Raw genomic sequence first — 26,130 nt, forward strand, 5'->3', positions numbered from 1 at the left:
GGCATAGTAATATTCACAAAGCGTACACCCCTAGAAAGAAAGAAATGCGTGCTCGTAATGAATCACCTGGGTTATTTATTTAAAACAGTAACCTCATGGTAAGCTGCGCAAAGGTTTAGAAGTTTAGATCAGCCTTTAATTTGCTCAGACATGGTCTGTACTTGTCAGATTCATTGCGTTAGGTAATGGGCTGACATTGATTTAACACTCAGACGTCAAGAAGCTAGAACAATGACTATTGTGCACCTACCAGTGCGGATTGAACTGCAATCAAGAAGACCTGCCAGTGCGGTCTGAACTGCAGCGGCCGCTGCCTGATATGGGAATGGAATGGAAACTCGTGTACAGTAAACTTGAAACCTAGAGTGATTAAGCAGGAGACACGTCTCGCGTGTTATTTCTTTAACAGACTGCAATTTGTCAATTTGTGAGTGAGGAGACCTCTGGTGTCGAAAAACATTACTGCCGATGATTGCTGCAAATGTCACGCCAATGGTGTAACAGCAATCACACCATGTGACTTATAAGGAGTGATTCGATACCAGGGAATGAATAAATACCAGTTTCTTTTTCTTTTTCTTTTTTTTAAACATTAACGCTGCGAGTGATGACACATTTCTTTTAGAATTACTATGTTATTAAAATGTAATTTATAACCATAAGAATTCCATACAACTGGAAACGTTTGGCAAAAAATACATTATTTTAGGTTGCACAAGTCTTCTCTAATTAAAAAGAATGCATTTAAGTAAAAATAATTATGATTAGAGGGTAGCCTATGATCAAATAAACGAATCAACTAATTACGGCGTCTCTGTTGCTCTTTCACCAAGATGCATTTGATTCTACAAGGCATTTTTATATCATGAAAGTTAGGATTGTTATACTTTTGCACACTACATTTTTCAATAGGTAAGTGAAGAGACCTCTGATGGCGAAAGACATTATTGCAGATCGGATAAACTCACCACAACAGTGCTCAATGCGGTGGCAGCTACGAGGGTTTAAACTGCTGCATCCTATTGCCAGGGGGAGGTTACAATGATAAAAACAGAAAATATATATATAAAAAAAAGCTTATATCATATTTAACCTAAATGTTTTATTATGAAAACAACAGTCTGTATTGAGTTTCCTGCAAGTGATGTAATAAAACTCCACGTCACTAGATGTCAGTACCAGCGTGTGTTCGCAGTCCTTCCGGCTCTGCTGGGTTGTTGTCTTCGGTGGGTGAAACTCTTCGTCGCAGTTTCGCGTTTCAATCCCAGAATCCCATCCAGAACTTTCTAAAGGGTAGTAGAACACAGCAGACAGTCATGGCAACTGAACCGTAAGTGACCAAATAAAATCAAAACTAAAAAAACTAAAACTAAATTAATGAGTTTCATGCAAATTGAATACACGGTGTAATTGTATAATTATTTTCTTTTCAGAAGCTTCCCCGACAGCGTCATAGACGAGGATCCTAAGAAAGCTTTAGAGGTACAAAATAAACATGTCATGCTGTTTTATTTCTTGTTTTCTCACTATTGTGTTTGAATAAGTACTGAATGATTTTACACATTTCTGGAACAAGATCGCTTCATGATGGTACATTAATAGAACTTATTAACAATTACTTTTCAATAGCTTGTCTTGTATTTTAGCAATATTAATTGTCAAATACTTTTGAACGTTGTTTTTGTTTGCAGGATGAAAGGTTTGATTGAGATCCATCCTTACTAGCACTGTACAGTGTTAATGAAATGCAATATATTGAATTACTGTGCTACGTTCATTTGTAATGGGTCGTAGTGAACGAGGAGTATTTCTCAATAGCATCTCTTTCTTTTTTTGGGGGGGGGGCACTGTGACAATGACAGTGACAATTACTGCTTCCAAATGTCAACGGCCAGTACTATAGTCAAGTGCTTGAAAACTAAGGCGTGTTCCTGAAAATCACAGGCTGCCATAATGTTGTTTCAACCTTTGTTTTTAAACAGTACTAAATGTATTGTAAGAAGTCTTGTTGCTGTTACTAGAGCTTCTATTTATGTTTAAAATACATTTCAATATGATTTATAAAAAGTCTGAAATGAATGCTGTTCCTGATCTTTCCTCAGGATCTTACCAGGGCATTGGAGCAGAAAGCCGACAGTGCAGAGTGGTACTGTCAGAGAGCTTATGCTCATATTTTAGTAAAGAACTACAGCGGTAAGTATAGCCGGCGTGTTTGTTATACACCCAGAACACACCAGTGTGAGCATACTTTGAGAGTAAATAGCTTCAGGTGCATTTTGTTTTTAGCTTCCATTGTACTGTATGTGTGTTGTTTGTAGTCATTCTATGGCTTTTGAGTTCTGTTCTAGTGTTAAAACTATTGCCCTTAAAGATGGCATTGCCCCCAAATGCCATTGCCCTTAATGTCCCTACAATGCTTTGATTCTGTTGGCAAGACGAAGACAAGACATTTTTAGTTTGGGGAGAAACAAAAAAAATGCCATCATTGTAACCATAACAACTTTATAGAGGCAGACCAACAGAATATGCTTTTCTGTTTCAAAGTGCTTACATCCAAACTCACTGTCATCGTTCTATAGATGCTGTTACAGATGCAAAGAAAGCCCTGGAGTTTAAACCAAACTGTGCAACAGCGTTTCTGAGATTAGGGTATGTACATCCCAGCGCAGGCACTCAAGTGCCTTTGCTTTACCATTGTGTTTTTTCTTGATAGCCATTCACACAATACTGCTACCACCAAATATACCAGACTTGTATATCTGCTAGTGCTACAATAATGTTGTCTTAGTAAAAAAAAAAAAAAAACAAAGATCCAAATGGATAAAATGTGATGATTGTCACTCTGTTGTTGTGTGTTCTAGGTGCTGCTGTATTGTAAGCAGTTTCTTCACATAATAAAATCTAGCTAGTATTTCATCTCTAAATGTACTGGACACAGTCCAAGATGACAGGTATTCTTGGGACTGCTATTCTTTTGTCAAGTGTGGTTTGATGGGTTGACAGTGGTTAAAACCTACAACCTTTTTGTTTTAGAATTGCTGAGTACCATTTGAAAAATTACCAGCCTTCTCGAGAAGCCTTCAAGGAAGGACAGAAGATAGATGGTAAGTGTCTGGTACATTCAAGATCGGAACAGAGAAAATGGCCTTTAGCTCTTATGGGAAGTTTAAGTTGGGTTTCACCCCACCGACCTTGTCCTGTGTTCATTGTTCCTAGGTTCAGAGGGCAGCTTCAATGTCTGGATCAAAAGATGTGAAGAAAACATGGATTGTAAGCGTTTCCATAATAATGGTTTCTTTCAGACATTGCTAAGGTTATAAATCCTCTATATGTTGGATGATCTGTCATGGAATGACCGATATATAACTCGTACAGATGGGACTTATAGTTCCTGGAAACTGTGTGTATTTTGTGAGTGTGTGTGTGTATCCCCCCTGGTGTTTGTATTCAAACACACTTTCCCTTGACAAAGGTATGTTAAACAATCAGAAACGCTGAAGATGGCTCTGAGCATAAAACAAACAAACAAACAAAAAATATTTATTCTTGCTATAAAAACTGCTTTGCCTTCATTCTCTTAGCTTCTCCATTAATTATACATTTAAAGAACATCCTTTTCAAAACTCATTTTTACTTTGAGTACACGGTATCATTTTTACTTTGATTACACGGTATAATTTTTACTTTGAATGCACGGTATCATTTTTACTTTGAGTACACGGTACATTGTGTCTTGCTGGCTTTATTTTACAAGGTTTTAAAGCGAGACTGAAATTGTAGAACACGGAGGTAAACCTGTCCTGCTGGTCTACCTTTGATTTAATAAAGAAGTTTGATTGATTGATTTAATTTATTTGTCAACAGTGGGAAAGCACGAGGTGACACCTGAGGTGGTAAGTACAATGCAAATACAGAGATGACTGATTGTACATACACTGGGAGTCAAAGTAGCTTGCCCCAATTGTCACATTATTTTATTTATTTATTTTTTTAATTTGGTAGTCGCCAATTGATTTTACCCTGTTTTTTTCTCCCAATTTGAAATGTCCAATTATATTTTGGGCTCTACCTCTACCACTACCACCCCTGCGCTGACCCGGGAAGCGGCGACGACAAACATGTGCTGTCTTTCCCAAGCGTGTGCCATTAGCTGACTGCTGCTTTTCACTCTGCAGGCCCACCATGAGCCAACCCAGAGCTACCGCGTCGGAGGACAACGCAGGTCTGGGCAGCTTACAGGCAAGCCCGCAGGTGCCCGGCCTGTCTGCTGGGGTTGCTGGTGCGCATTGAGCTGAGGACACCCTGGCCGAGTTAAGTCCTCCCCCCAGGGCGGCGCTCGGCCATTTGTGCGCCGCCCCCTGGGAGCTCCTGTCCACTGTCAGCAGTGGAATAGCCTGGACTCAAACTGGTGACCTCCAGGCTTTAGGGTGCATCCTGCACTCCATGCAGAGCGCCTTTACTGGATGTGCCACTCGGGAGCCCCACCCCCCAGCAGTCCATTTATTCAGTAGCAGTCAAGTGCGTCGGGTCCAGTTTATTTTAACACACACTTTTATTTTTCATGCACTGTTTAAAAGTAATTTTATTCAAAATAACAGGTTTAAAAAGCAGTGCATATCAACAGGACACTCAGTACTGCGTTTCCAGCCCTGCCCCACCCCTTGTTCACTGTATTAATCACATACCTCTTCATAATCGTGCATACTGATAAATCATCTCCTGATCTCTCGTTTTATCACTAAATTCTTCAATAATGCAGTCCAAGTCATTAGTTTATTACTACAGGGTCCGATATCGGACCGGAAAGGGATAACATTACATCTTGACAGAGTGAGCCTTTTTTGTATATAACTTGGCCCCTTTAGTAGGTATGACATCTTTATATGACTGGCCCCTTTGTTTACTTGGCTGTGTTTATACATTTGGAATGTGTTTTGACAGTATCTCCTCTGGACACACAAACATGCCAGACACACACTTGGTTCCACAAGGTGGTGCTGTTCTACCATAAGTATCAAAATGCATGAAGCGCTTCAGTGGAGATGAATGGATTCATAATTCTGTTAGATGCAAAAACATAACCTGTACCTTGCAAATACAATGTTAACATTCACATTTATTTTTTTTCTGTGTTATCACCCAACTCAAATGGTCACTGGATTTAGACAACACAGAAGACTGCATCGCAAAAAATAAAGTAAGTTTAGATTTATAATGCGTGCATTTTGTAACATGCTTGCTGTCATGTGTAAACCTAGCACTTCCTGTTGATTGATGCAAGTACAGCACAATGTGCTTTGCAAAGCTGCATATGTTCCCAAGAGCTGAGTACATGTTTTGCCTGTTTAGAGTAGATAGTTGATGAAATATTATGCGATAAAGAATATTGTGGTGGAACATAAAAAAAAATCAAAATGCATGTATAAATGAGATGTGAAATAAATAGCTAAATATACCACATTATGTAAAAATAATAATAATTCAACCCTATGTACTTAACACAGCTTAATATTGCGTAACAGCACAGGAATTTACATTGCCACTAGTGTACCTCTATAGAGCAGTCCTGACTGGCCCAGTCACGTCTGACAAACCCCAGTCTGAAAACTTGCTAATTGTACCTGAAATAGACTGGAGCACCTTGACAGACGAAACACACCTTGAAACGGACAAGCAGGGAGAGATGCTACATCTTTATTGAGAAACAGTACGCTGAAACAAGCTTGTATGTTTCTTTTTTTAATTTTTTTTTTATCAGATATGATTGGTACCAGACAGAGTCTCAAGTTATTGTCACAATTATGATCAGGAATGCACAGAAGGATGCTGTTAACATACAGTTTGAAGATAAAAAGGTAAGGTTTTAGTTTTTTTAAAACTTGTTTCCAATACTGACACAAATCAAGTGGTCTGAATGCTGATATCCAGTGGTGTCTTGGATCTCGATGAACAGACAGTTTATCAAGAGCAGTGCAAAATAGTCTTCAGTTGGTTAGGTGTTTCCTCACAAATGTATTTGAACCTTTTTTTTTTTTTTTTTTTTTTTGGTAGATCTTAGCTCTGCTAGTAGTGTTTGTAACAGAAGTCAGATTAGTCAGAGAAATATTTCAAGCAGATTATACCCAAAAATCAAAGCTAAACCTGCTTTTGATCTGTTCTGTAAACTAATTAAAACTCCAGTCAGTAAAATCAGTGGTGCACATCAGATGGGAATGAGATCAAGTATTCATTTTATTAACAAGACTGGGATGTCTTAGGGGCTTCCCAGTCTGGGCTGGCTTCAAACATAGCCCATATGGCTGTGATAGATTTTATGTGAATGTTTTGGCTTGGTGCCTTTGGGGTTCGTTCAGACTCCCTGTGATAGCTGATTTGTGATCCTTGCAGAGGCAGGTAATGAGGCTGTTGTGAGGATAGTGCACACCCCTGCGGTTGCCTTAATCCTTGGCTGAAGGCTGCCTCGTTAGACTTGTACAAGGATCAAGGTACTTTACAAGCTGCCACTGGCATACAATTATTGCCAGTGTTATTGTGTTGTATAATTTTTCTTGATTGTTTAAAGTTTTCTACTAAAAAAAATTGCAGTGTGACAATGGAAACGACAGCAGAGATTGTCCTGTTGCTGTTACTACCCCCAGGTCTATAGGGTTTTTATTGTTTGATTTTGTACTTGGTTTATTTCGAATGTTTTTGTATTTAGATGGTACACTTTCGGTTAAAATTACTACTGGTGCATATGACTTGTCTTAACACCAGCGTACGTGTTTCTGTTTGGTTGCAAATTAACATATAGGCCGAATTGTATTCACAACAGTGAAAAAAGCACTGTTTAAGTGACTCTAAATTATCTGGAAATCAGAAATGTAAAGGTCCGATATTGCTGAACATCCAACCAGATTGTTCTTGGAAAGAATATTGAAATGTTGAGGTCTGGAAGGAAACTACAGTAAATAAATAACAGCAGTTAATTTTTTTTCTTTAGTTGAATGCAGCTGTGAAACTATCATCTGAAGATGACTTTAATCTGACCATCGATCTTCTGCACCCCATTGTTCCCTCACAATGCACATTTAAAATTATTGCATCAAAGGTAAGATGGATTTTATATACCGGTATGCACATGCATACACTGTTTTCTTTTCATTGTTGTGGAGCAGTTTATAATTTGATTTTGTATAGAGGTAATTGCTGTAGGGTGTAAGCAGTATGATGTGTATTGCATTTACAAGAGGGAGTAACTTTAATTTGTGTCTGGTGGATAGGCAGCATGAAGCATGGGGCTGTGGCCTATACATTACACATCACATTAAGAAGTCAATTGTGCTTGGCGTTAAACTTCTGAATACAAGAACTACTTTCCAAGTCTGTTTTTTAATGGAGTTCACATGCCATCTGCATTAGCCGAAGGTTAAGTCTATTATCTACTTTGGATGCTTCTGGAGGGAGACAACTTTCTCGCCAGATAAACACGTTGCAGATTAAATGAAAGCACATGCTCAGTGCTTTATATGTCATCAGTTGCATTTAGTTTTAGTTCATAAGCAGTGTCACTAGATTGAACCCAGACCAATGAGAGCCCAGAGATAACAAACAGAGTATAATGTGGTTCACTATTCACTGTAGAACGTAAATTGAACCCCAAAACACTGGTGCTGTGAGCAACTCTGAAACCATAATCTCCCATCTAACCCCCAAACTTTGATTGGGCACAAGAACAGCATTTATTCCTGAAATCATTCTAGCCAGAAAAAAACCCTAAATGAAGTATATTCTTAAAATGGTCAGGAGCCCAGTGTGTGAACAGTGTGGTCCCTGTTAAGTAAATTGCTCATCTCCTGTGCATGCACAACTCCTAAACAGAAAACCTGAAGACTTGGGTAAGTCTTTTTCATGTTGTTACACAGAGTGCAATCAGGGTCCTAATTGCTCATAATCATGGGAAAAAAAAAAAAAATATATATTTTTTTTAAAACAAAGGGAGTTCTGAAACTCAGGACCGTGTGCAGCAAACAATTTATTAACTTATTATAAATGAAAAAACAAAGGTCTTACTCCTTACTGAATTGTGCTATGTGTTCTACTTGCAGGGTAAGAGGAGTTTTGACAAATCCATAACTGTAATTCGTTGATTTCTTTTAGTGTTGTTCAATTTTCTGTGCAGCTGCCCAGGCAGATTGCAGTGTATATAAGCTGTGTCGTCTCAGCACAGTAGTGCGCTTCAGCAGTTGGCTGTTGGGAGCACAGGGTCAGCCTTTACAAAGCTCTGCTTGTTCTGAGGGCCGTAGGGTTCTCCAGGTTAGACTGGCTTCAAGATGAAAACATTTCATTACTCAAGCTTGGAATTCCACACGGAACGTTCTCCCTGTGATTTTAATACAAACATCAACAGGGTGTATTGAAGCATAAAAAGCATAGACTGTTTTGTGTTATAGAGCTGACAGTAAGTGTTGTAAACCTGGGGCTGAGTACAGTGATGAAGACCCTATCTGGAGCATTTCTCTATTTGATTTGAAGTTAGGTTTTTAAGTTGCAGATGAACACCCCCTCTCCTCCCTCTTGTGATATATTGTATTAACTTTATTTCCTAACCACTTGCACCCTCTTACTACTGTTTTCTTATTTTCTTTAAACTCTGTTGAGCTCTAGAATCAAAACAGAAACCACTATTATGATTTATAAAGGAATGTAACATTGAGAAATTGTAGCTTGTTTTTTTTACTGTAATGGATTTTTACTAACATGGGATTGCCTACCTCAATACAATGGTCAAACTACTATTTGCACTCAAACTGCAAACAAGTTGTGTTAGCACAATCCCCGATCAGCAAACTGGACAATTTCTATTACATTAAAAGTATATTTTGCAGGTCACACATACATATTACAGCCATTTGCATGTGTGTGCTTCGGCTACAGCTCAAGCTAGTCTCTGATCCCAGAAGACTGAGTTTCAGTCTGAAATATTTTGCACCTCCTAAGCCTTTTCTGTGTTAATATGCCAGTGTTTATGCTTCAGTACCCTGGCTTGCTGTCCAGTTTTGTATACTTCCTTGGAGCGCTCTTTTTGTTAATTAGCTTCCTCTTGAAAGCCCGATGATGCTGGTGTTCATATAGCCGGTTGACTGGGATTCAGTTACCAGATGAAAGGGCTTTACTAACACAAGCCCCAAAATGTGATTTTTATATTCATTATTCATTTATGTACACAGTCCTTAATGGGAGATTTAATGTTACCAAAATGTTGAATTAAACCTGTGATATTTAACAGTCAGCCAACCCTGTTTCAATGCCCTTATTAATAGATTGAGATTAAAATGAAGAAGGCTGACGCTATCAGATGGGAGAAGCTTATGGGAGAAGCTGTGGCAGATGTGAAACACTTCAGTCCAGGTCAGTGCAGTGGTATAGATAGATTATCAATCATTGAAAGACAACACAGCAGCCTAGAACGGATGCATGAATATCAGACTTCTTGCAATATGGCGTAATAATCAAATGTTGGAAAACTGGTATGGTACTGGTCTTAATAACTTGGAATACTAGATTTATTCTAAAGTTAAATATATTGATCACCTTGGATGGTGTACTATTGTAAAGTTTTTACTGATTCTCACGTTTCTTTGTATAGACAAGTATCCTTCCTCTTCACTCCATACAAGAAATTGGGACAAACTAGTTGAAGATATTAAAGAGGAGGAGAAGAATGAGAAGCCAGAAGGAGACGCAGCTCTTAACAAACTGTTTCAGCAGATATACTCGGACGGCACTGATGAAGTCAAACGTGCCATGAACAAGTCATTTGTAAGTAAAGTGCATTGAATATACCGGTTATTGTTTGAAATTGTAAACTTGTTGGCTTTTCCGCAACTGTGGCCAATGTGGGGTGTGTTAATCATTTATTATTATTTACCATTCATGGTTTGCCACCTCATCTTTTTGGGGGGAGGTGAGCCGTAGCCACTTCATATCTGTGGCACTGGAAAGCATGGCCTCACACAGATAGTCGTTGCGCACCCATGGACGAGGCCTTCGGCCAGATTTATCTTTCATGGGCTCGGAGTGCCCATCACAGTTCATTAAATCATCTGTAATTGCAATCATCCATTGTTGAGGATTCTATGAGCTGAATTATTATGTCTCTTGCATGTAATTCACCAGCATTTTGGATGTTACCAGTGATGGTTCAGTTCATTCTTTTTATGATGTAACTGTAGAATATAACTCTTAGTTCAATTTCTAGTCTTAAATTGGGTAGGAGCAAACATTTATATACATTTGAAAGGACCAGTTTAAGTGCCCTACAAGTATAAATCAATGGCCTCTGTCATTCTTCCCTGTGAACATACAGCAGGAAGCAGGCAGGGACTGACTGACTGAGCTCAGAGGAGCAGGATTCATCTAGCATATGTACTGTGTATTATTGTACAGCATTTCAGCATTCAACACTGCTTTCATGGGATAACTTGTATATAAATTATTTTCTTGTAAGAATTTGTAATGCCGTTTTGTTTCATAGGTACAGCATTGCCCTCTTAATAGGTTTGATTTGTTTCAGATGGAGTCTGGAGGAACCGTTCTGAGCACCAATTGGACTGATGTTGGCAAAAGAAAAGTAGAGGTGTGCCCTCCAGATGATGCCGAATATAAGAAGTTCTAATGCCATTCTAGCAGTCTGCTAATCAGACACATTTCTTTAGCTCTGTACCTCTTTGTTCATAGAATGTAATCGTAATCTTTGGTTGAAGCACTGACAATGCACGACTGCTCATTTTGACATGTGTTACAAGTTCTGTAGTTTGACGTACCTAAAAAAAAAAAAGATGACAAAGGATTGTTTTTTAACAAAAAAAACAACGAAAAGTTGTGTTTAAAGATTTTCTTTTTTTTTTTTTTTTTTTTTTCAAAAGTGCCCCCCCCCCCCCCCCCCCCCCTATCATTTGTACAATTCTGGCGTGTTCTGATTTTAACCATTCAGGTTAATTTCATCACATTTTGCAGATATAAATAAAACTATTTGTAAATACATTTTTGCTGTCTTGCTGTGGTTAAAGTTGAGCCACTTTTTTTGTTGTGTCATGACACAGCTGTCATTGTGGGGTTTTTGTTTCAGTCGGTCATATTTAATATTCATTAGTGTAAAGTAGTAAGAGCTACAGTATATTGGAGAATGTGTTTCCTCTTGGTGTAATTATATACAGATTCTTATATAAAAATTAAACTGACCCCCATTAGGGTCTTGAGTAAATCTGGAATAGAAATTCTTGGTTGCTCGTAAGAGAGATTATAGAAAGGGAGCCGGAGTAATCCAGCAAGGCAGTTATAGGTGGTGTCTATTTCAAGGATAAGACTCTGCTCCCTCTATTTCAATATGACTTGCACATCAAAAACTGCGAAATCCTGAATAGAGTGAGTGAGTGAAGAGCTCTCCGACAGTACAGTATAGTACCTGTACAATTCCCCATCAACATGGTCTAGCCAAAAGAAATAGCTTTTATACTGCATCATGCATGCTTTTTTAATACACTTTCCTTTGATTAAATGGTATAGAAGTTGTTAAGATTCAGCAGACAAGTGTATATAAATGAGAACCAGGAGCAAATTATTGCTTTATTATCAAGTACATTACAAAGGATGAGAACAGGGAGAGCTTATCAGCAAACTATAGCTTGTTAAAAAATAAAATAACATTAAGAAAGTGTGACATTTCAACCAATATCAGACCAATCTATTGCAACATAAAGTAATGTGAGCAAGGGTGAGTTAATATTCTAGAGTATGGACATTAAATAATACAAATTTACTAAAAGACATGCTTGCTACGGTCTGCAAAAGTGAAGCAGTCTGCAAATAGCTTAACACATACATAGTTACAATCTTATTACATTTATTTACATCCAAAAAGAGTGACTTAATGTTATTGCATTTAAAATACAATTCAGGCCTAGCAAAGTATTTTAAAGGTTTCATAGGTTTGTGTTAGCTGAATTTCTTATTTTAACAACGTCAGCCTCTAGTTTACAGAACACCTAATATGCGTCCGACCCACCAGCTGCATGGCATAATTACTCTGCAGGCAACACGGCATCCCCGATGATCATAAGGCCAGGGCCAGTAGCCACCCAAGGGTTCACATATCCTCTGGCAGTGTGTGTAGCTGCGTCTGCACTCGGCACAACAGATTCCTTGGTGGTCTAGCATAGGGTCGAAGGTCATGGTACCCCTCTCTCCTTCCAGCATTTGCTGTGAAAGAAATTGGGATTAATTCAGATAGCAATATTGTCTAATACCAGGATGAAGGAGCTGTGGCTCAGAACATTACATTGCTAAGATTGTGTGACTTGGATCAGTTACGCTATATTGACGTGAACTTGCGGTCATGGCTATAAAGTTAGGATCAGAACCTGGTTGGTTTTCATGTCATGATGGCATTGGCCAGAGGGGTTTGTTTCCATGGAGAAAGGGCAGGCCTAGAAAGACTTGAGATGGCAGGCCTCCGTTTAGCAAATGATCTTGGCAGCTGCTCCAATCTGATGTGTCAGTTGGTGTCTTTGTTTGACAGGCTTTGAGAGGCTTGTTATGGGTTTGGAAATAAAAGGAGTAAATTAGGTAATTATTCAATCCTTTGGCATTTGTACGAGAGGCCAGGTGTCATTTCTCAAAGATGTGTTTATACTACACTATATTACATAAACAACTATTAACATGAAGAAATCGGGTATGCTGATGTTGAAATGCTTGACTACTTTGTTTCTTAATTCATTTTACCTTCAAATACAAAAGTCATCTCCAATATTCTGTGTGCTTGAAGTAAACCTTGCAAATATATATATTTATATATGCCTAGTAAGGGAGGTATCCAGTGGACAGCTAAAATTATTTAGCTTTGTCAAATGTTCAGTAGGTTGCACTTACATGGTAGGGGTTTTCTGGATTGAAGTCAGGTTTTTCCTCGGCTGGTTTTGAAGTAACATTGTCACCTTCAGTTTCACTCTCAGCTTTGCCCTCTTCTACATCCATTTCAAATTCCTTCTCATCATAATCGTCTGACTGCCGTCTTGCACGTGGTACTTCCCGTTTCTTCCTCTGACCATCTAGAAGAAAAGAGTGGTGCTTCAGAATTTCCAACGTATGATTGTGATCTTCAGTTAGTATTATGCTTCATACCATCACATTTTCAGAGCTGGATTTTGTATGAGAAAAGGGCCATTGACGTTGTCTACTTTTTCTATGTTAAATGCAACCCTTAAAGTACCAGATTAATTACAATAAGTACAATACCAGGTATTAACCCTTTCCATGTGAGTAGAGGGTTGTCTTAGACATATGCTTTGGAATAGCTTTATAGGATTCAGCACACTCATTGAATAATAGTAGGATCTGAAAATTCACAAAACAAACAAACAACAAAAAAACATGGTGTTTATTGCATACCTTTGGGATATGTTGGCCGGAGCCAGAAAATGGGAAGATCGCTGCACAGATCCATGATTTTGGTGCTCAAAAAGCTGCTGTCTTTCACTGGTTGGTCTGCAGCCACCCAAATGAGGGACTCCTCATCAAACTTAACTGGCATAATCTCATCCTCCTACCAAAAAAAATATTAATTTGATTAATAAATTATTTCTATGCATCAGACTTTCTATTGCTTAAAACAGTCTGACCATAATTGCTCATATTTATTTCAATTGTTGAGATGGTTGCAATTTCTAACAAACTGAAAATTTAACTTGGATTTATTTTTTTCCATTTAAACATGCTGCAAAAGACCAATGCAGTATGTCAGAACATATTTCATATAAAAATACACAGTGGGAAACAATAATGTAAATGAAATAATCATTTAAATAAACAAAAAATTGAAGACCCCTAAGTGCCTCATGTTTAAGGACTGCATTACTGAAGTGCATTAATTGCTCTTCATTGATTTAGCAACATGTCCATTAACAGCCTCTGTAAAGGAAATAGCTGGTGGCTGCGCATGGTGCTGCTTTGCATATTTGGCACATGTTTAGCAGTTATCCCAATAGGAGTAGATTCCTTCGTCTGGGTGATGTGGGAAGTGGTTGGCCTGTTTGAACAGCCCCAGGCACAACAGCAGGCTTTGTGACTCAGAAGCCTGCAGCTGCACCTCATCAGCTCCTCTGGTAGCAGGCTGTACACAAGGGATTCACAACATGGTGATAAAAATGAATTACTAAAACAAAGATGTACTTCACAAATTGGTTGAAAAATGATGGAACTATACAGTAACATCGCTGTGAATGCATCTGTTATAATACATAGGCTGTACAATATTCTTAGCTTTGGTGTTACGGAAAACAACGACAAAGTAGACCAATGTTTTGGCTAGTGTCTCCAGTGTAATGCACAGTACCTTACTCTGATGATGCGTTGGTTAAAACACCTGCTTGAGATTGACCTATCTAACTTTTATATAGGAATCTATCAATTGGGTGTTTCAATGGTGTAAATGAATTATCAATAATCCTACTAGAATTTGTATTTTTAAAGACTTTCATTACTGTAGCTGCTGGTTTTTGTTTCAACCAATCTATCAGTTACTTAACTGAACCAATTATTAGTTTAATTGGTCAAGATTAACAGGTGTTCAGATCTTTAGCCACTGATGATGTAAAGACACTTATAAACCCTTCTGGGTAGGGGCTCTCTGGGATCAGGGTTGGAGACCCCTAATATAAAAGTACATACCAGACCGAAAGACATTGACTCCTTATTAAGACTCTCTACATCTGGAATGTGAGCTTTAGCTTGTGCTTTAATGTAGCATTTCTCTCCTCCAGCAAACCGAATCCCTGTGATCCCCTAGAATAAATATACACCACGTTAAAAATCAGTTTGATGGATTTGATGTGCATTTATGTCACTTCCTACTACAATTAAACTATTAGCTCAAAATGTAACTAATAATATGTTGACAACCTTAAAATAACAGCATCTAATGTGTTACCAATTCCAGTGGACAATCAGAAAATAACAACTACTGTGTGCCATTTGAATTCATCTAGTTAGTGACAGAAGAAATACATTGATTTGATAATGTTTTTTTACTGAATTGGTTGATTTTTAAACGGTTTCTCAGAAGTTCCTGAGTGTGTTTTGGTTGCTGTTATTGGTGGTGCCCACTTACAATATGAAAGTCTTGGACTTCAACGGCTTCTTCACTCCCACTTCCAGTTTTGAACGTTTCCAAGTTATTTCCGGCATCAATTTCCAAGGACCCCTCCTCCACTTTTCCATTGATGCTCATGCTGTAATGAACATTGTACACCTGTAGAGAATATAGCACTTTAATTCCTTACAAACACAAAGCAGTCCTGCTTTCTGTTTTGTAAAGTACCTATGGAGTTGGGTACACTCCCCCAAATAAGTTTTAAATTAACTGGAATGTGTTCGATCAAAGACAACTCTTGATTAAGAACAATACAGTATAGGTATCAGCATGTGTTTAAGTTTTGGAAGCGTGATGTTGGGCAAAACAATCAACTTAGTCACTGGACTACAAGCTATTCAAGATGCGCTCATGACAGGTAGTGTATTTAAGGATTCCGATTCCAATAATACACCGTGATACAAATAATGACACAATTTTTGCATATTACTAAAAACCCGAATTAGAGCGCATATGAAATACAAGTTGATTTCAGTTTCTTTTTGATATGTCAATTATTAAAAAAATAAAATAAAAATGAAAGGACCAGCAGCTGCCATTAGAAAAAAGCTTTCGAAACCTGAAAAATGTCACTGGTGGAGGCATTTTTTTTTTTGGTAGTAAACCTTATCACCTATATGCCAAGTGCGGAGCTCCGAGTAATAGTTACGACTGCTAATTAGAATACTAGGTAGGGTATGTGATAAACAACACTACATACCAGTTAAGTTAAACCAGTTAATAAATAACATCGAGCCTTTGTTTAACTATTGGCAAAAAAACAAAAAACAAAAAAACCAAACAAACATTCACATTATTTGCAAATACATTTTTATAGTCTAGTTGAACATTTTAATTTGAGTTTTTGTTTTGGTGTTTTTGTAATTAATTCCTGTATGTATGAAGACCTGAAAGTCCTAATTGCCTGGGAAGGTTGAAAATAAATCCAAAGCACAACTACGATTGCTAGCTGAATCCTCCTCTCGATCCAGGGCAGCCAACAGACCCTCTCAAGCCAAACAAGTTTGCACGGACGCCAAACCTCAACAAGGTTTCATTATCAGCACCCACCCAAGGGCACTGGAACTAGGGGTTCTGGGGGTGCAGAGGCACCCCCTGGCCTTGCATGGCTTCCATCATATACAGGGGTTACAGTTTTGTTCAATGGCTTTCAGCACCCCCACTTTAAAAATTGTTCCAGTGCCACTGCACCCACCCATAACTACTAAACACTCCATAGCGCTGGATGAATGAATGCTAAAAGAAAATCCAATGGCGAACGTTTGTCATTCGTTATCAACAACCCAGAGTGAATAGAAGGTGAAAATTCGTACATGCTTGTCGGTGACTTTCCAGAAGTAAAACGCCCCGATCGCTCCAAACAGAAGAAGAGCCGCCCCAGCAATAAGCACAGCAGCTCCGATTTTCAGCATACGACCGTTGCTGGAAGGTTTTACCGTGACTGCAGTGTATGCCTGAATAAAGAAAGGAATGAATAACAATTGTACTGTGGATCGTCATAAAGTAATCACTCTTATATGTTATATGTCGCTAGATTTAAATTAAGGTTCACGTTGGCATGTATGTAACAGCTTATAAAATATCAAACAACCAGTACTGATACTAAGTAAATGGCTCAAAGAAAATAACACCTTTACCTTTTTTTTTCTTTACGCAAGACCTACAGATAAGCTACGTGCAACACAATATTTTTGGTATTCCAAAACTATCTTTAACACAATAGTTTGCCTCTCATCTATTAAATGTCCTGGCCTGTGTGAGAAAATACAATCTTGACAATACTTACTGGTGGGAAACATTGTTCCACATCTTCTGGCCCTGCCAGAGCGATGGGCACTTTCTCCGAGCTCTCTGCCATGACTGCCTTTGCACTTGTGAGTGGGATTGTCCAGCGCTGCACGTTCTCCAGTGCCCAGACTGCAACGTGACCAGAATTCCAGGCGAGTGTTATATTACCTCTGTGTCCTGGTCAACGGTAGCAGCCCACCAAAAGAAATACATTTTAAATGATTTTACCCACACCGTCAATTCCTGACAAATGACTTATGTTTGATGTATTTTTAATGGAAAAGGATTAGCAGACAGGAATGCTTATGTCTATGCAAAAAAGAGGCCTCAATTTATAGGATAAATTGTGCTTAGATTGTATTAGCAAGTGGAACTGAAAACCCCCTTCCAATTGACAGTGTTGTTTGCTTTCTGTATTGTATTTTTGTTAAAACTATATCAGCATAGTCTGTACTGTACATTCATAATCAGTGGAACATAGAAAACTAACTCGAGCTGAAAGGAGTGGCAAGATTCACAGAGATCCATATTATTATTATTATTATTTATTATTATATTATTATTATTATTATTATTATTATTTTGTAACGAATGGATATTTATAGCGTAAGTATGAAAGTTTACGAGATTCACTGGGAAGATTAGTTGCTGTATTACCTTAATAACAATGAACTATTTGCATTGTTAAATTGAGCTAGTGTTGTATACTAATGATGATTTTCCCGAGGAGGAATGGCCGTAATTGAAAGCTGAAACTGTATTTCTTTGTCCATGTTAAAAGCGAAAACTGCCTTGGCAGACGAACGCCTGTTCTGCTTGTCAAGAACGCATAGGCCTATAGATTCTAGCAGCACGAATTACATGCGTTTGCTAATCGTTAAGAGGTAATGTGTGCACGTAATGCAAGTCATAAGCACAGAGACCCAAAATATATTTCTTCGTAGACCAACTATTTGGGTATTACATCTGGCAAATCTATAATCCCTGTGGCTTATACCTCTGCAGGGAATTAATTATTTAATAGATGCCGTTTCCTCGTGTTGTTTAAGAGGACGTGCATTTCTTTATTTGTTTATTTTTGTAAATTATCACATTGGATTTCTGACAATATTTGGATAATTGTGCTAGTACTCCACGATTTATGACACATAAGTGCAAACTCAGCCCAAGATGTGATTGACTTAATTCACTCCAGCTGAGTACACAGACACTGTTTAGAGATCCTCCCTGGGTCAGACATTGCGGGAATTCACCTTTTACTTATGAAATTCTTTTAAGCAGAGCAAGGCTTTTCTCATTCTGGCAACCCAGCTTCTGAATTTGGAGTGAGAATCCAACGTCACAGTGGGTTTGTCTCAAGGACTTGTACCACAGCTGCCTGTGTGGTGTTAGAATGATAGACCAGGCATTAGATAATACAGCTTTTGTAAATAATAATAATAATAATAATAATAATAATAATAATAATAATAATAATAACCTCATTAGTATGACTGAAACATCATATTTGAGTCCCATTATTCTCAAACAACTAAAATAAACACTGTATAAGTGTTATATTTAATTCTTCAACATGTGGTTTTACAGTGCAGTTAAAAAACTGAAACGTGAAATCCTTCAGTCCCGAACCTACAAAACGTAAATCCCTAATTAAAAAACAAAAAATCTTATCCGGATTGACAGGCAGTAGGTTTTGGTAACTTGTGTTTTGGAGGTGTCTTGGCCATGTAGCAGAGGTGCTGGACCCTATTTTATAATTATTCTTTTTGGCTCTGTGTTTTTCTCAGCTCCTTTTAAGCCACACGACTTTCCCTGATCAATCTTGGAAAAGTGTTCCATCTTCCTTGTAATTACTGTGTACTAATGTACCATTTCCAATGAAGAGTTCCATCTTCCTTGTAATTACTGTGTACTAACGTACGATTTCCAATGAAGAGTTCCATCTTCCTTGTAATTACTGTGTACTAATGTACGATTTCCAATGAAGAGTTCCATCTTCCTTGTAATTACTGTGTACTAATGTACGATTTCCAATGAAGAGTTCCATCTTCCTTGTAATTACTGTGTACTAACGTACCATTTCCAATGAATGGTTTAAAAATAAGGTTATACATCTCTCCTTTTATTCAGGACTATTTTACTGTGTTATTGGTGCGGCTGTTTTAGTAATTTTTGTTTCTGTCTCGCTGAACAAAGTGGAATAAAAAGGGCAGGCCTACTTAGCACTGTATACATCAATTATAAAGAGAGAGTATATATGCCATGGCTCTGCTGAAATGATCTTATTTATTTTATGAGTTATAGCCATGGCCACTTCACTTATCTTTGTACTTATCAGTTTACTAAATGATAACACAAAGTGGTGAAGTAAATGTCTTCATCAGAAGAACCTCACTGATTTCCGAGGAGGCCATCCTTTTAGACGCTTTCTGTCATGTATTTGATTTGCCGTGGTGGTGCAATGGGGCACTGACTGCTGAACCAAAAGTGTAGAGTACATCACAAGGCACTGGGGTTTATTCAATTGGTGAACAGTGTGGGTATACAATATTTAAACAGTAGTAAAACATAGTTCTCACTGTTCTTTTTGAGACTAACAAGCAGCTTATAGAGTATGCATATGGCCCAATTGTGCTGTTTTGAGAGGAGAGCTAGTGACTATACGGAATGTGATACTATTCCAATAGCAAGGCACATTTCAGTCTCACTTTGTCTTAAATGAATCATACACAAACGACCAGCACGAGATGTCTGATGTAAGATGAGCTGCTTACTATTTATTGAGTTTGTTATTTACTGACTTAGGTTAGTTTTGCATTAGCATGTGTGGTCAATTTACACTCGGTGTATGCTAAACCAACCTTTGCAATCATCATAACATAGGCTACTGCACACTGTAATATACTTGAAACTGTATTGCTTTTATCCAGGGCAACAATAGAAGGATTTTTGGTGCTGCTTAATGCGTAGTTATTTTCAACGTCAGATCAACAGCGCCATCTTGTGATTTATTTTTTTTCTAAAGTGCAAATTTTCCAGCAGCAAATCTAATAAGATTTACACATATTTATTATCTTGATTTTCAGCTACGTGAACTGGTTTAACCAAAAGCACGTGTCACCCCCCCCCCCCAAAAAAAAAAAAAAACAAACAAAAAAACACGTTAACCGGCAGTGCAACCTTGTAATATTTTAACAGAGAGTACTCACTCCTATACCCACAACTTTAGAACTTGAAAACTAATCTAGAACAACACACATCACCCCCGCCCCCCCTCAAAAAAAAAAAAAAAAAAAAGCTTCCATTGGGTGTTGTCATTGTTTGCTATGAGAGAATTACCATCTTTTAAATACTGTTATTATTAATGCCTTTCAGTGTTATTTCTTTTGCAGAACAAAACTGAAACATTCTAAATACCCGAATATGATATAAATGCACAAAGTAAAAACAAAACGACAGATCATAGCTTTTCATAAAATAAACAGCTTTGAAACATTTATTTATTTGACACACTGTGACACAGCCGAATGACTTCTTTTCACAGCAGTACATCGTTATCAACTTGATAAAGCAATTTCGAGGTCCAAGAAGGCTGTACAGCGGGGGTCCGCGTCACGGCCCGTATACTGCAGGCTGGGTGCCTCTGTACGGGTCCTAGTGTTTATTCTGCCCTGTGAGATTCCAGTCTCAACGATTACAACAGACCGCCTCCCATCATCACCTCAGATATCTTGAAGTTCTCATAATAGTAAAACCGCAGATATGACAGCTTATGGTTTCAATCTTTTCTTACAAAAATATATACTCTATATGTACAATACCTTGTATAATATACACAGCATGTTTTAACAAAAGTCATACAGGTGACTGAATACAATCAATAAAGACTTACGCTGGTATTAAACAAAACTGATAATTAAATAATGTGCTTAGCAATTTCTCAAAGCATATATCGCAACTTCCACGTTTTAATAATTAATAAATTAATTAAACTTTATTTATTTTTTAAACAAACAAACAAAAAAACATTATTAAACATTATTAGCGTGGCACACTGTCGTGGCTGGTGCGTATACAGGCACAGCGGTTTCATTTATTTCTTGGATTCTCACGGGTCGTGGAGGAGGCACCAGTACATAGTCATAGCCTATATGTAGGACTTTCTCGTATACGCTTTGCAGTCCCACTGTTTTGGGTAAGTGTGCTTGGTAGTAATTTTCTCTTCGCAGAGTGTCCAGTGGAAGCGAAGCTGTCTTGGTCAATGAAGAAAGACTTTGTGACGTTTGCGAGGAGTTGTTCGCACTGGCTTTCATTGCGGAGGGGCTCCAGCACCTATCTGAGTGCCCAATGATCTTGCACTCGCTTGTACACGCCCACAGACCTTCAAAAGACAAACACGAAAATGTTCAGATACACAGAGAGAACGCATCTCTAAGATGTTGTCGATAACATTGCTCATCACACATCGCGCTCAACTATACAATTATATTCTATTTTGGGATAGCCTACAGCTATGGGCAAAGGTTAGCATCACCTAGAATTAAGTATATGGAAAACTACAAAGCGGTACGTAATTCAATGTGTTAACGTAACATTACTCAACAGGTTTTATTGGACAAAAAAACAAAAAAACAAAAAACAATAGTACATTCTATCGGTAATGCTCAGCTTTTGGCCATAGCTGTGTATACTGTAGCAGTGCATTGCAACACTGCGGTGATGCGCTGTATAGTGGGTTCACTTAGCACCTAGTTTAACTTTAATGGAAGGTATTTTGTGGTAGACGCTAGTTGTTTATGAAAGATTCCTCACCGTTTTGCACGTTGCCTGGCACAACAACTTTCTTTTGACCGTCTCCGCTAATGTCCGAGTCGCTATCATTGAAGTCGCTGTCTCCCTTCCCGCTGTCCTTGCCACTGAACCCTGGGTCCTGAGCTGAGATAGTGCTGAAAGAATTGCCTTTCCAGACCGCAATCGGCCGCACAACCTCCTCGCCGAAACGAGGAAGAGTAGAGTAACACTGTTAAAACAAGATAAAAGAAACACGTATTAAAACATGAACAACTTATATTATTGTTTATCAAGCCAGCGTCGACGCTTCATCAGATGAGCCTGTCCATACCGTACTTCAATGTCTCACCTCAGTATTGGAACCTGCCAGCCTGTTCTCTGCTTCATTCATGCAGGAAGCATCTCTCCCATCTTCAGAACTGGAGCACATGTCACTCTCGGTAGTTTGTGAATTTGAGAACGACGATTTGCTACAATAAGGGCGACTATCGAATACGCTTCCACTGTGGCTGGAGATGAGCGTGTCGCAGTTTTTTTTCCCATTACCAAACTGCACGTCTACATCACCTTGGAAACCGGTTGTTTCCTTCTCCTTCTTGCGTCTATTGTATGTTGCTGCAATTAAGATGATGGCAAGTAAAAGCAGAGTGCAACTACCACCCAAAACTATAATGACGATTACTGACATGTCCATGTGAAAGAGCTTTGTGTCTTCGGGGCTCTGTGCGACCACAACATGACCAGTACGGGGAGCTGTTGCTGTAATAGTGAAGTGAAGAGTTGCTGTCGAGGAGAGTGATGGTCTGCCGTTGTCACTCACAGTGATGGCCATTTTTATTACTTCCCGATATTCATGGCTTAGTTCGCGGTTTAAATAGATTTCACCAGTTACTTTGTTGATAGAAAATGCCGCATGCTGTTCTCTCCCGATTCTGTAGGTAAGTTCGGAGTTGACACCCTGGTCTGCATCACTAGCTTTAATCTTAGTTATCAGGTAACCTGACGGGGCATCTCTCGGTACCAGTACCTCGGCCGACCCATTTATTAAAACCGGGTGTATGATGGAAGGAGCGTTATCATTCTGATCTACGATTTTCACATTGATGACAGCGGTGCTGTGGAGCTGCGGGGAGCCCCCATCACTTGCCAGGATTCGAAGTTCAAGTTGTTTCACGACTTCATAGTTCAAATTTCTTAGTGCGTAAATAGAACCTGTTGCTGGGTCAACAGATACAAATGTAGAAACAGGGGACCCCATAATCTCCGTGTCTACGAGTCTGTACATTACTTTGCCATTGTGTCCTAGATCAGGGTCCCTTGCTACTACGGTGGTGATGTAGGCACCGGGAGAATTGTTTTCTACAACTGAAACCTCATACACTGTTTTACTAAAAAGAGGAGCGTTGTCATTTTCGTCACTCACTCTGATCGTGTATTGCTTGATGGTTCTAAATGGGGGTGAACCCAAATCTTCAGCAACCACAGTTAGGTTGTATTCAGATATCTTTTCTCTGTCCAGCGATGTGGTGGTTACGATCATGTAGCTGTCTTCATAAGCTTGCTGCAATTTAAAATGATCGTGTCCATACAGAGTACAGTGCACCTTGCCGTTAACGCCGGAATCCCTGTCCGAGGTGCTGATCAAAGCCACAAAGCTGTCCTTCGCCGCAGCTTCTGTGATGTATGCTATCCCCGCACTAATTGATGTCATGGGAGTAATACTAATTTCAGGAGCATTGTCGTTCACGTCTTGTATGTGGATAATGATTTTACAGATTGTAGGGGTGGGGTTGGGACCCAAGTCGTAAGCTTGCATGTCAAGTTCATATGTTTTCTTGGTCTCGAAGTCGACTGGGTGTTCGAGTGTTAAAAGACCTGACTTGCGGTCCACTTTAAACAGCTGTTGGATTTCTGATGTTACTTGATTGCCAAATCCATAAACAACTTCACCATTTAACCCTTCGTCTGCATCCACTGCGTTTAAGTCTAGTAAGAGAAACCCAACTGGAGCATCTTCACTGAGCTCCACAGAGAATGAGCTCTGATCAAAGACAGGACTATTGTCATTGAAGTCCTTTACTTTAATATTTATGTTGGTGGTACCTGATCGTGATGGGCTCCCTCCGTCTTTGGCTACAAGTTCCAGTACATGTGATGGCTGGGTTTCCCGGTCAAGTTCTTTCAATAGAACTAGCTCGGCATATTTAACTCCATCTGCTCTGCTCAAGACCTCGATAGTGAAATGACTGTTTACCGAAATCTGGTAGCTCTGAATATAGTTTGAGCCTACGTCTTCATCGACAGCAACTTCTAATGGAATTCGGGTACCTATCGTTGCACTCTCCGAAAGGTCAAGTGAGGTTTCCAGATGGGGGAACTCGGGTGAGTTGTCGTTAATGTCTTTTACTTCCACCTCAACATGGATTAGTTTGAACTGCTCCTTGGAAAAGCTTACAACGTCGAAAGCAATGAGACACTGCAGAGACTTCCTGCAGATGAGTTCTCTGTCAATCTGCTCTCCAATCGTCAGCTGTCCATCGCTTTCTCTCAGTTTAATGAAAGATGTGTTGAATTGTTTCATCATTCGAAAGCTGGTCAGGCCGCCCTGTGTTGGACTTAACTGCAGGTCTTCAGCTAGGTGTCCGATAACTGTTTCCGGCTTCTCTTCTTCATAGGTCTGGTATTTCACGGTCTTGGCTTCGGAAATAGTTGGTAAGAAAAACAAGAAGTTAATAAAATAGCACCCGAGCGCCCATTTACGCGAGACACGGAACATGTCTCGAAGCTTCTTTGAACCCATTTTGGTTGGTTAACTAATTCTTTAAAATCACTCGTTCTGTTCTTATCTGTTCAGTTAAAGCACAGCTCTTGTCAAGCTGAGCTTGTCTCAGGAGTGACCAGATCTCCAAAGCTGGGATGAAAGTCGCAACTACAATGTGTTCACTTCTTGAAACCTTTTAGACAACTGCACTGCTGCACGGGAGGTTTATACCAGGGAGCCGCATGCAAATGAGTCGGAGTCTGACCAATCAATCTCTTTGAAACTCTCGAATAGAGCTTGTGCGGATTCTTTGTAGTCCCTAAGCCTATTAGGAACTTCCTTAAATGTGTAAAAAACTTGGCACAGAAATGTAAAACAAATCATTCCTTCTTTTTATCTTTTATTTTACATGTAGTATATATATATAAAAAAAAAAAAACCTTGGATAAGGGAACAAAAGTATAGACTTGTACAGCAACTGTACAGCACTGAAATTCCTAAATCTGTAGCTATATAGAGTATTGTTTTATTTGTGCTTGTATCCAGTTAATACTCATAAGGGGATAAATAATAAACAGCACCTGCGGTGTTTTAATCATGCTTTTATTATCATAGATGGGGTATTCCAATACACAGGACCTACTTAAGATTCACTACAACACCCCCATTGCCCCGTGTGTCTTGTAATCCAATAACGGTTATACATGTAGTTTCACTTAATGAAACATTTTAGATCCATTTTAAAAATGGATTTTATTTAAATGTGCGCGCCCGAATGTGTTTTACTCGCGTGATCTCGGTTGATCAGAGCTCCAATTTGCTATTGCAATGATAGTATTTATTGTTGGGAAGCTTTAACATGCATGTCGCAGCTAAGGCGGCTTTTCTGTAACCTTGCCCGCTAGCAGGTGAAGAAAGCTCGTTTCAAATCGGATTTGTCTGAAACGTGAGGAGATTTACATGGATTTCAATAGTCACATTATATCAAAGGCTTATGATAGCAGTAGATATATAATTGCATGGTAGGGTATCTCTGGAGGCATCAATGTCTGTATTATTCCAGCGTGGCAGGCTGAAGAGAAAGGGACCTGAACACTTTCCACAGCGGACTGTGGCTAAGTTGAATAGAATGAGCGAGCGCCACATGTATCCATTGTGTGTTTTCATTCAGTCCCAGTCACTGCCATAACTCTTTGACTAAACGATGATGGGTGCTGAATTGTACAGAAGTGCAAGCTCGTATTAAAATCCATTTACACCCTGATCCCTCTTGATGGCACCGTCACCGGGATTTAGAGGACTTTCTCTTTTTGTTTCCTCGGGACCTCTCTGGGAAGCAACACTTGCCTCTTAACAGAAGGACAAAACAACACGATGAAGCTCAGGCCTGACAGAAACCAACGGGGAATGAAACCATCTGCCCATCAAACTGTAAAGACGCTGGAGAGGTGTTTAAATACCTGCGACTGAGAGATAATAAGAGCAAGATGCACCACAGCCACTTCAGATCTGCATGCTTCATTTACCTAAAACACTAGTTAGCATTTAGGCATATATATATATATATATATATATATATATATATATATATATATATATA

At 38.8% G+C, this 26,130-nt stretch overlaps 3 protein-coding genes across 3 annotated transcripts; 1 reads left to right on the forward strand and 2 right to left on the reverse strand.

The window, feature by feature from the left end:
- Nucleotides 1-1,224: 1,224 nt before the first annotated feature.
- Nucleotides 1,225-10,834, forward strand: LOC121327725 (protein SGT1 homolog). Its single transcript, XM_041271890.1, has 13 exons — nucleotides 1,225-1,330; nucleotides 1,434-1,482; nucleotides 2,103-2,193; nucleotides 2,580-2,649; nucleotides 3,034-3,104; nucleotides 3,217-3,270; nucleotides 3,865-3,893; nucleotides 5,166-5,197; nucleotides 5,759-5,855; nucleotides 6,983-7,090; nucleotides 9,303-9,390; nucleotides 9,629-9,801; nucleotides 10,556-10,834. Exons 1-13 carry the CDS (start codon nucleotides 1,317-1,319, stop codon nucleotides 10,655-10,657), a joined length of 978 nt encoding a protein of 325 aa, XP_041127824.1. The 5' UTR covers nucleotides 1,225-1,316; the 3' UTR covers nucleotides 10,658-10,834.
- A 744-nt stretch (nucleotides 10,835-11,578) lies between these two features.
- Nucleotides 11,579-17,088, reverse strand: LOC121327574 (leukocyte cell-derived chemotaxin 1-like). The gene is made up of 7 exons (XM_041271672.1): nucleotides 16,977-17,088; nucleotides 16,504-16,644; nucleotides 15,149-15,289; nucleotides 14,710-14,823; nucleotides 13,432-13,585; nucleotides 12,913-13,091; nucleotides 11,579-12,240 (listed from the first exon to the last, which is right to left on the reverse strand). The coding sequence occupies exons 1-7, from the start codon at nucleotides 17,046-17,048 to the stop codon at nucleotides 12,016-12,018; spliced, it is 1,026 nt and encodes a 341-aa protein (XP_041127606.1). The 5' UTR covers nucleotides 17,049-17,088; the 3' UTR covers nucleotides 11,579-12,015.
- Nucleotides 17,089-20,584: 3,496 nt separating this feature from the next.
- On the reverse strand, nucleotides 20,585-24,569 carry LOC121327482 (protocadherin-8-like). Its single transcript, XM_041271555.1, has 3 exons — nucleotides 22,119-24,569; nucleotides 21,791-21,998; nucleotides 20,585-21,359 (listed from the first exon to the last, which is right to left on the reverse strand). The coding sequence occupies exons 1-3, from the start codon at nucleotides 24,567-24,569 to the stop codon at nucleotides 21,010-21,012; spliced, it is 3,009 nt and encodes a 1,002-aa protein (XP_041127489.1). The 3' UTR covers nucleotides 20,585-21,009.
- Between the last annotated feature and the right edge of the window lie 1,561 nt (nucleotides 24,570-26,130).

Source organism: Polyodon spathula, chromosome 15 (assembly GCF_017654505.1).
Source record: "Polyodon spathula isolate WHYD16114869_AA chromosome 15, ASM1765450v1, whole genome shotgun sequence".
NCBI classification, from domain to species: domain Eukaryota; kingdom Metazoa; phylum Chordata; class Actinopteri; order Acipenseriformes; family Polyodontidae; genus Polyodon; species Polyodon spathula.

What these genes read in the sequence shown, in the direction of transcription:
- LOC121327725 (XM_041271890.1), top strand. An exon ending in TTTAGTAAAGAACTACAGCG is followed by an intron (nt 2,194 to 2,579) that starts GTAAGTATAGCC and finishes ATCGTTCTATAG; the next exon opens with ATGCTGTTACAGATGCAAAG. An exon ending in TGTGAAACACTTCAGTCCAG is followed by an intron (nt 9,391 to 9,628) that starts GTCAGTGCAGTG and finishes TTCTTTGTATAG; the next exon opens with ACAAGTATCCTTCCTCTTCA.
- LOC121327574 (XM_041271672.1), bottom strand. Translation starts at nt 17,048, where the DNA reads ATGGCAGAGAGCTCGGAGAAAGTGCCCATCGCTCTGGCAGGGCCAGAA. An exon ending in GGAAAGTCACCGACAAGCAT is followed by an intron (nt 15,290 to 16,503) that starts GTACGAATTTTC and finishes TATTCTCTACAG; the next exon opens with GTGTACAATGTTCATTACAG. An exon ending in AGTCAATGTCTTTCGGTCTG is followed by an intron (nt 13,586 to 14,709) that starts GTATGTACTTTT and finishes TTTTTTTGGTAG; the next exon opens with GAGGATGAGATTATGCCAGT.
- LOC121327482 (XM_041271555.1), bottom strand. Translation starts at nt 24,569, where the DNA reads ATGGGTTCAAAGAAGCTTCGAGACATGTTCCGTGTCTCGCGTAAATGG. An exon ending in TGGCAGGTTCCAATACTGAG is followed by an intron (nt 21,999 to 22,118) that starts GTGAGACATTGA and finishes TTGTTTTAACAG; the next exon opens with TGTTACTCTACTCTTCCTCG. An exon ending in GCCAGGCAACGTGCAAAACG is followed by an intron (nt 21,360 to 21,790) that starts GTGAGGAATCTT and finishes TGTCTTTTGAAG; the next exon opens with GTCTGTGGGCGTGTACAAGC.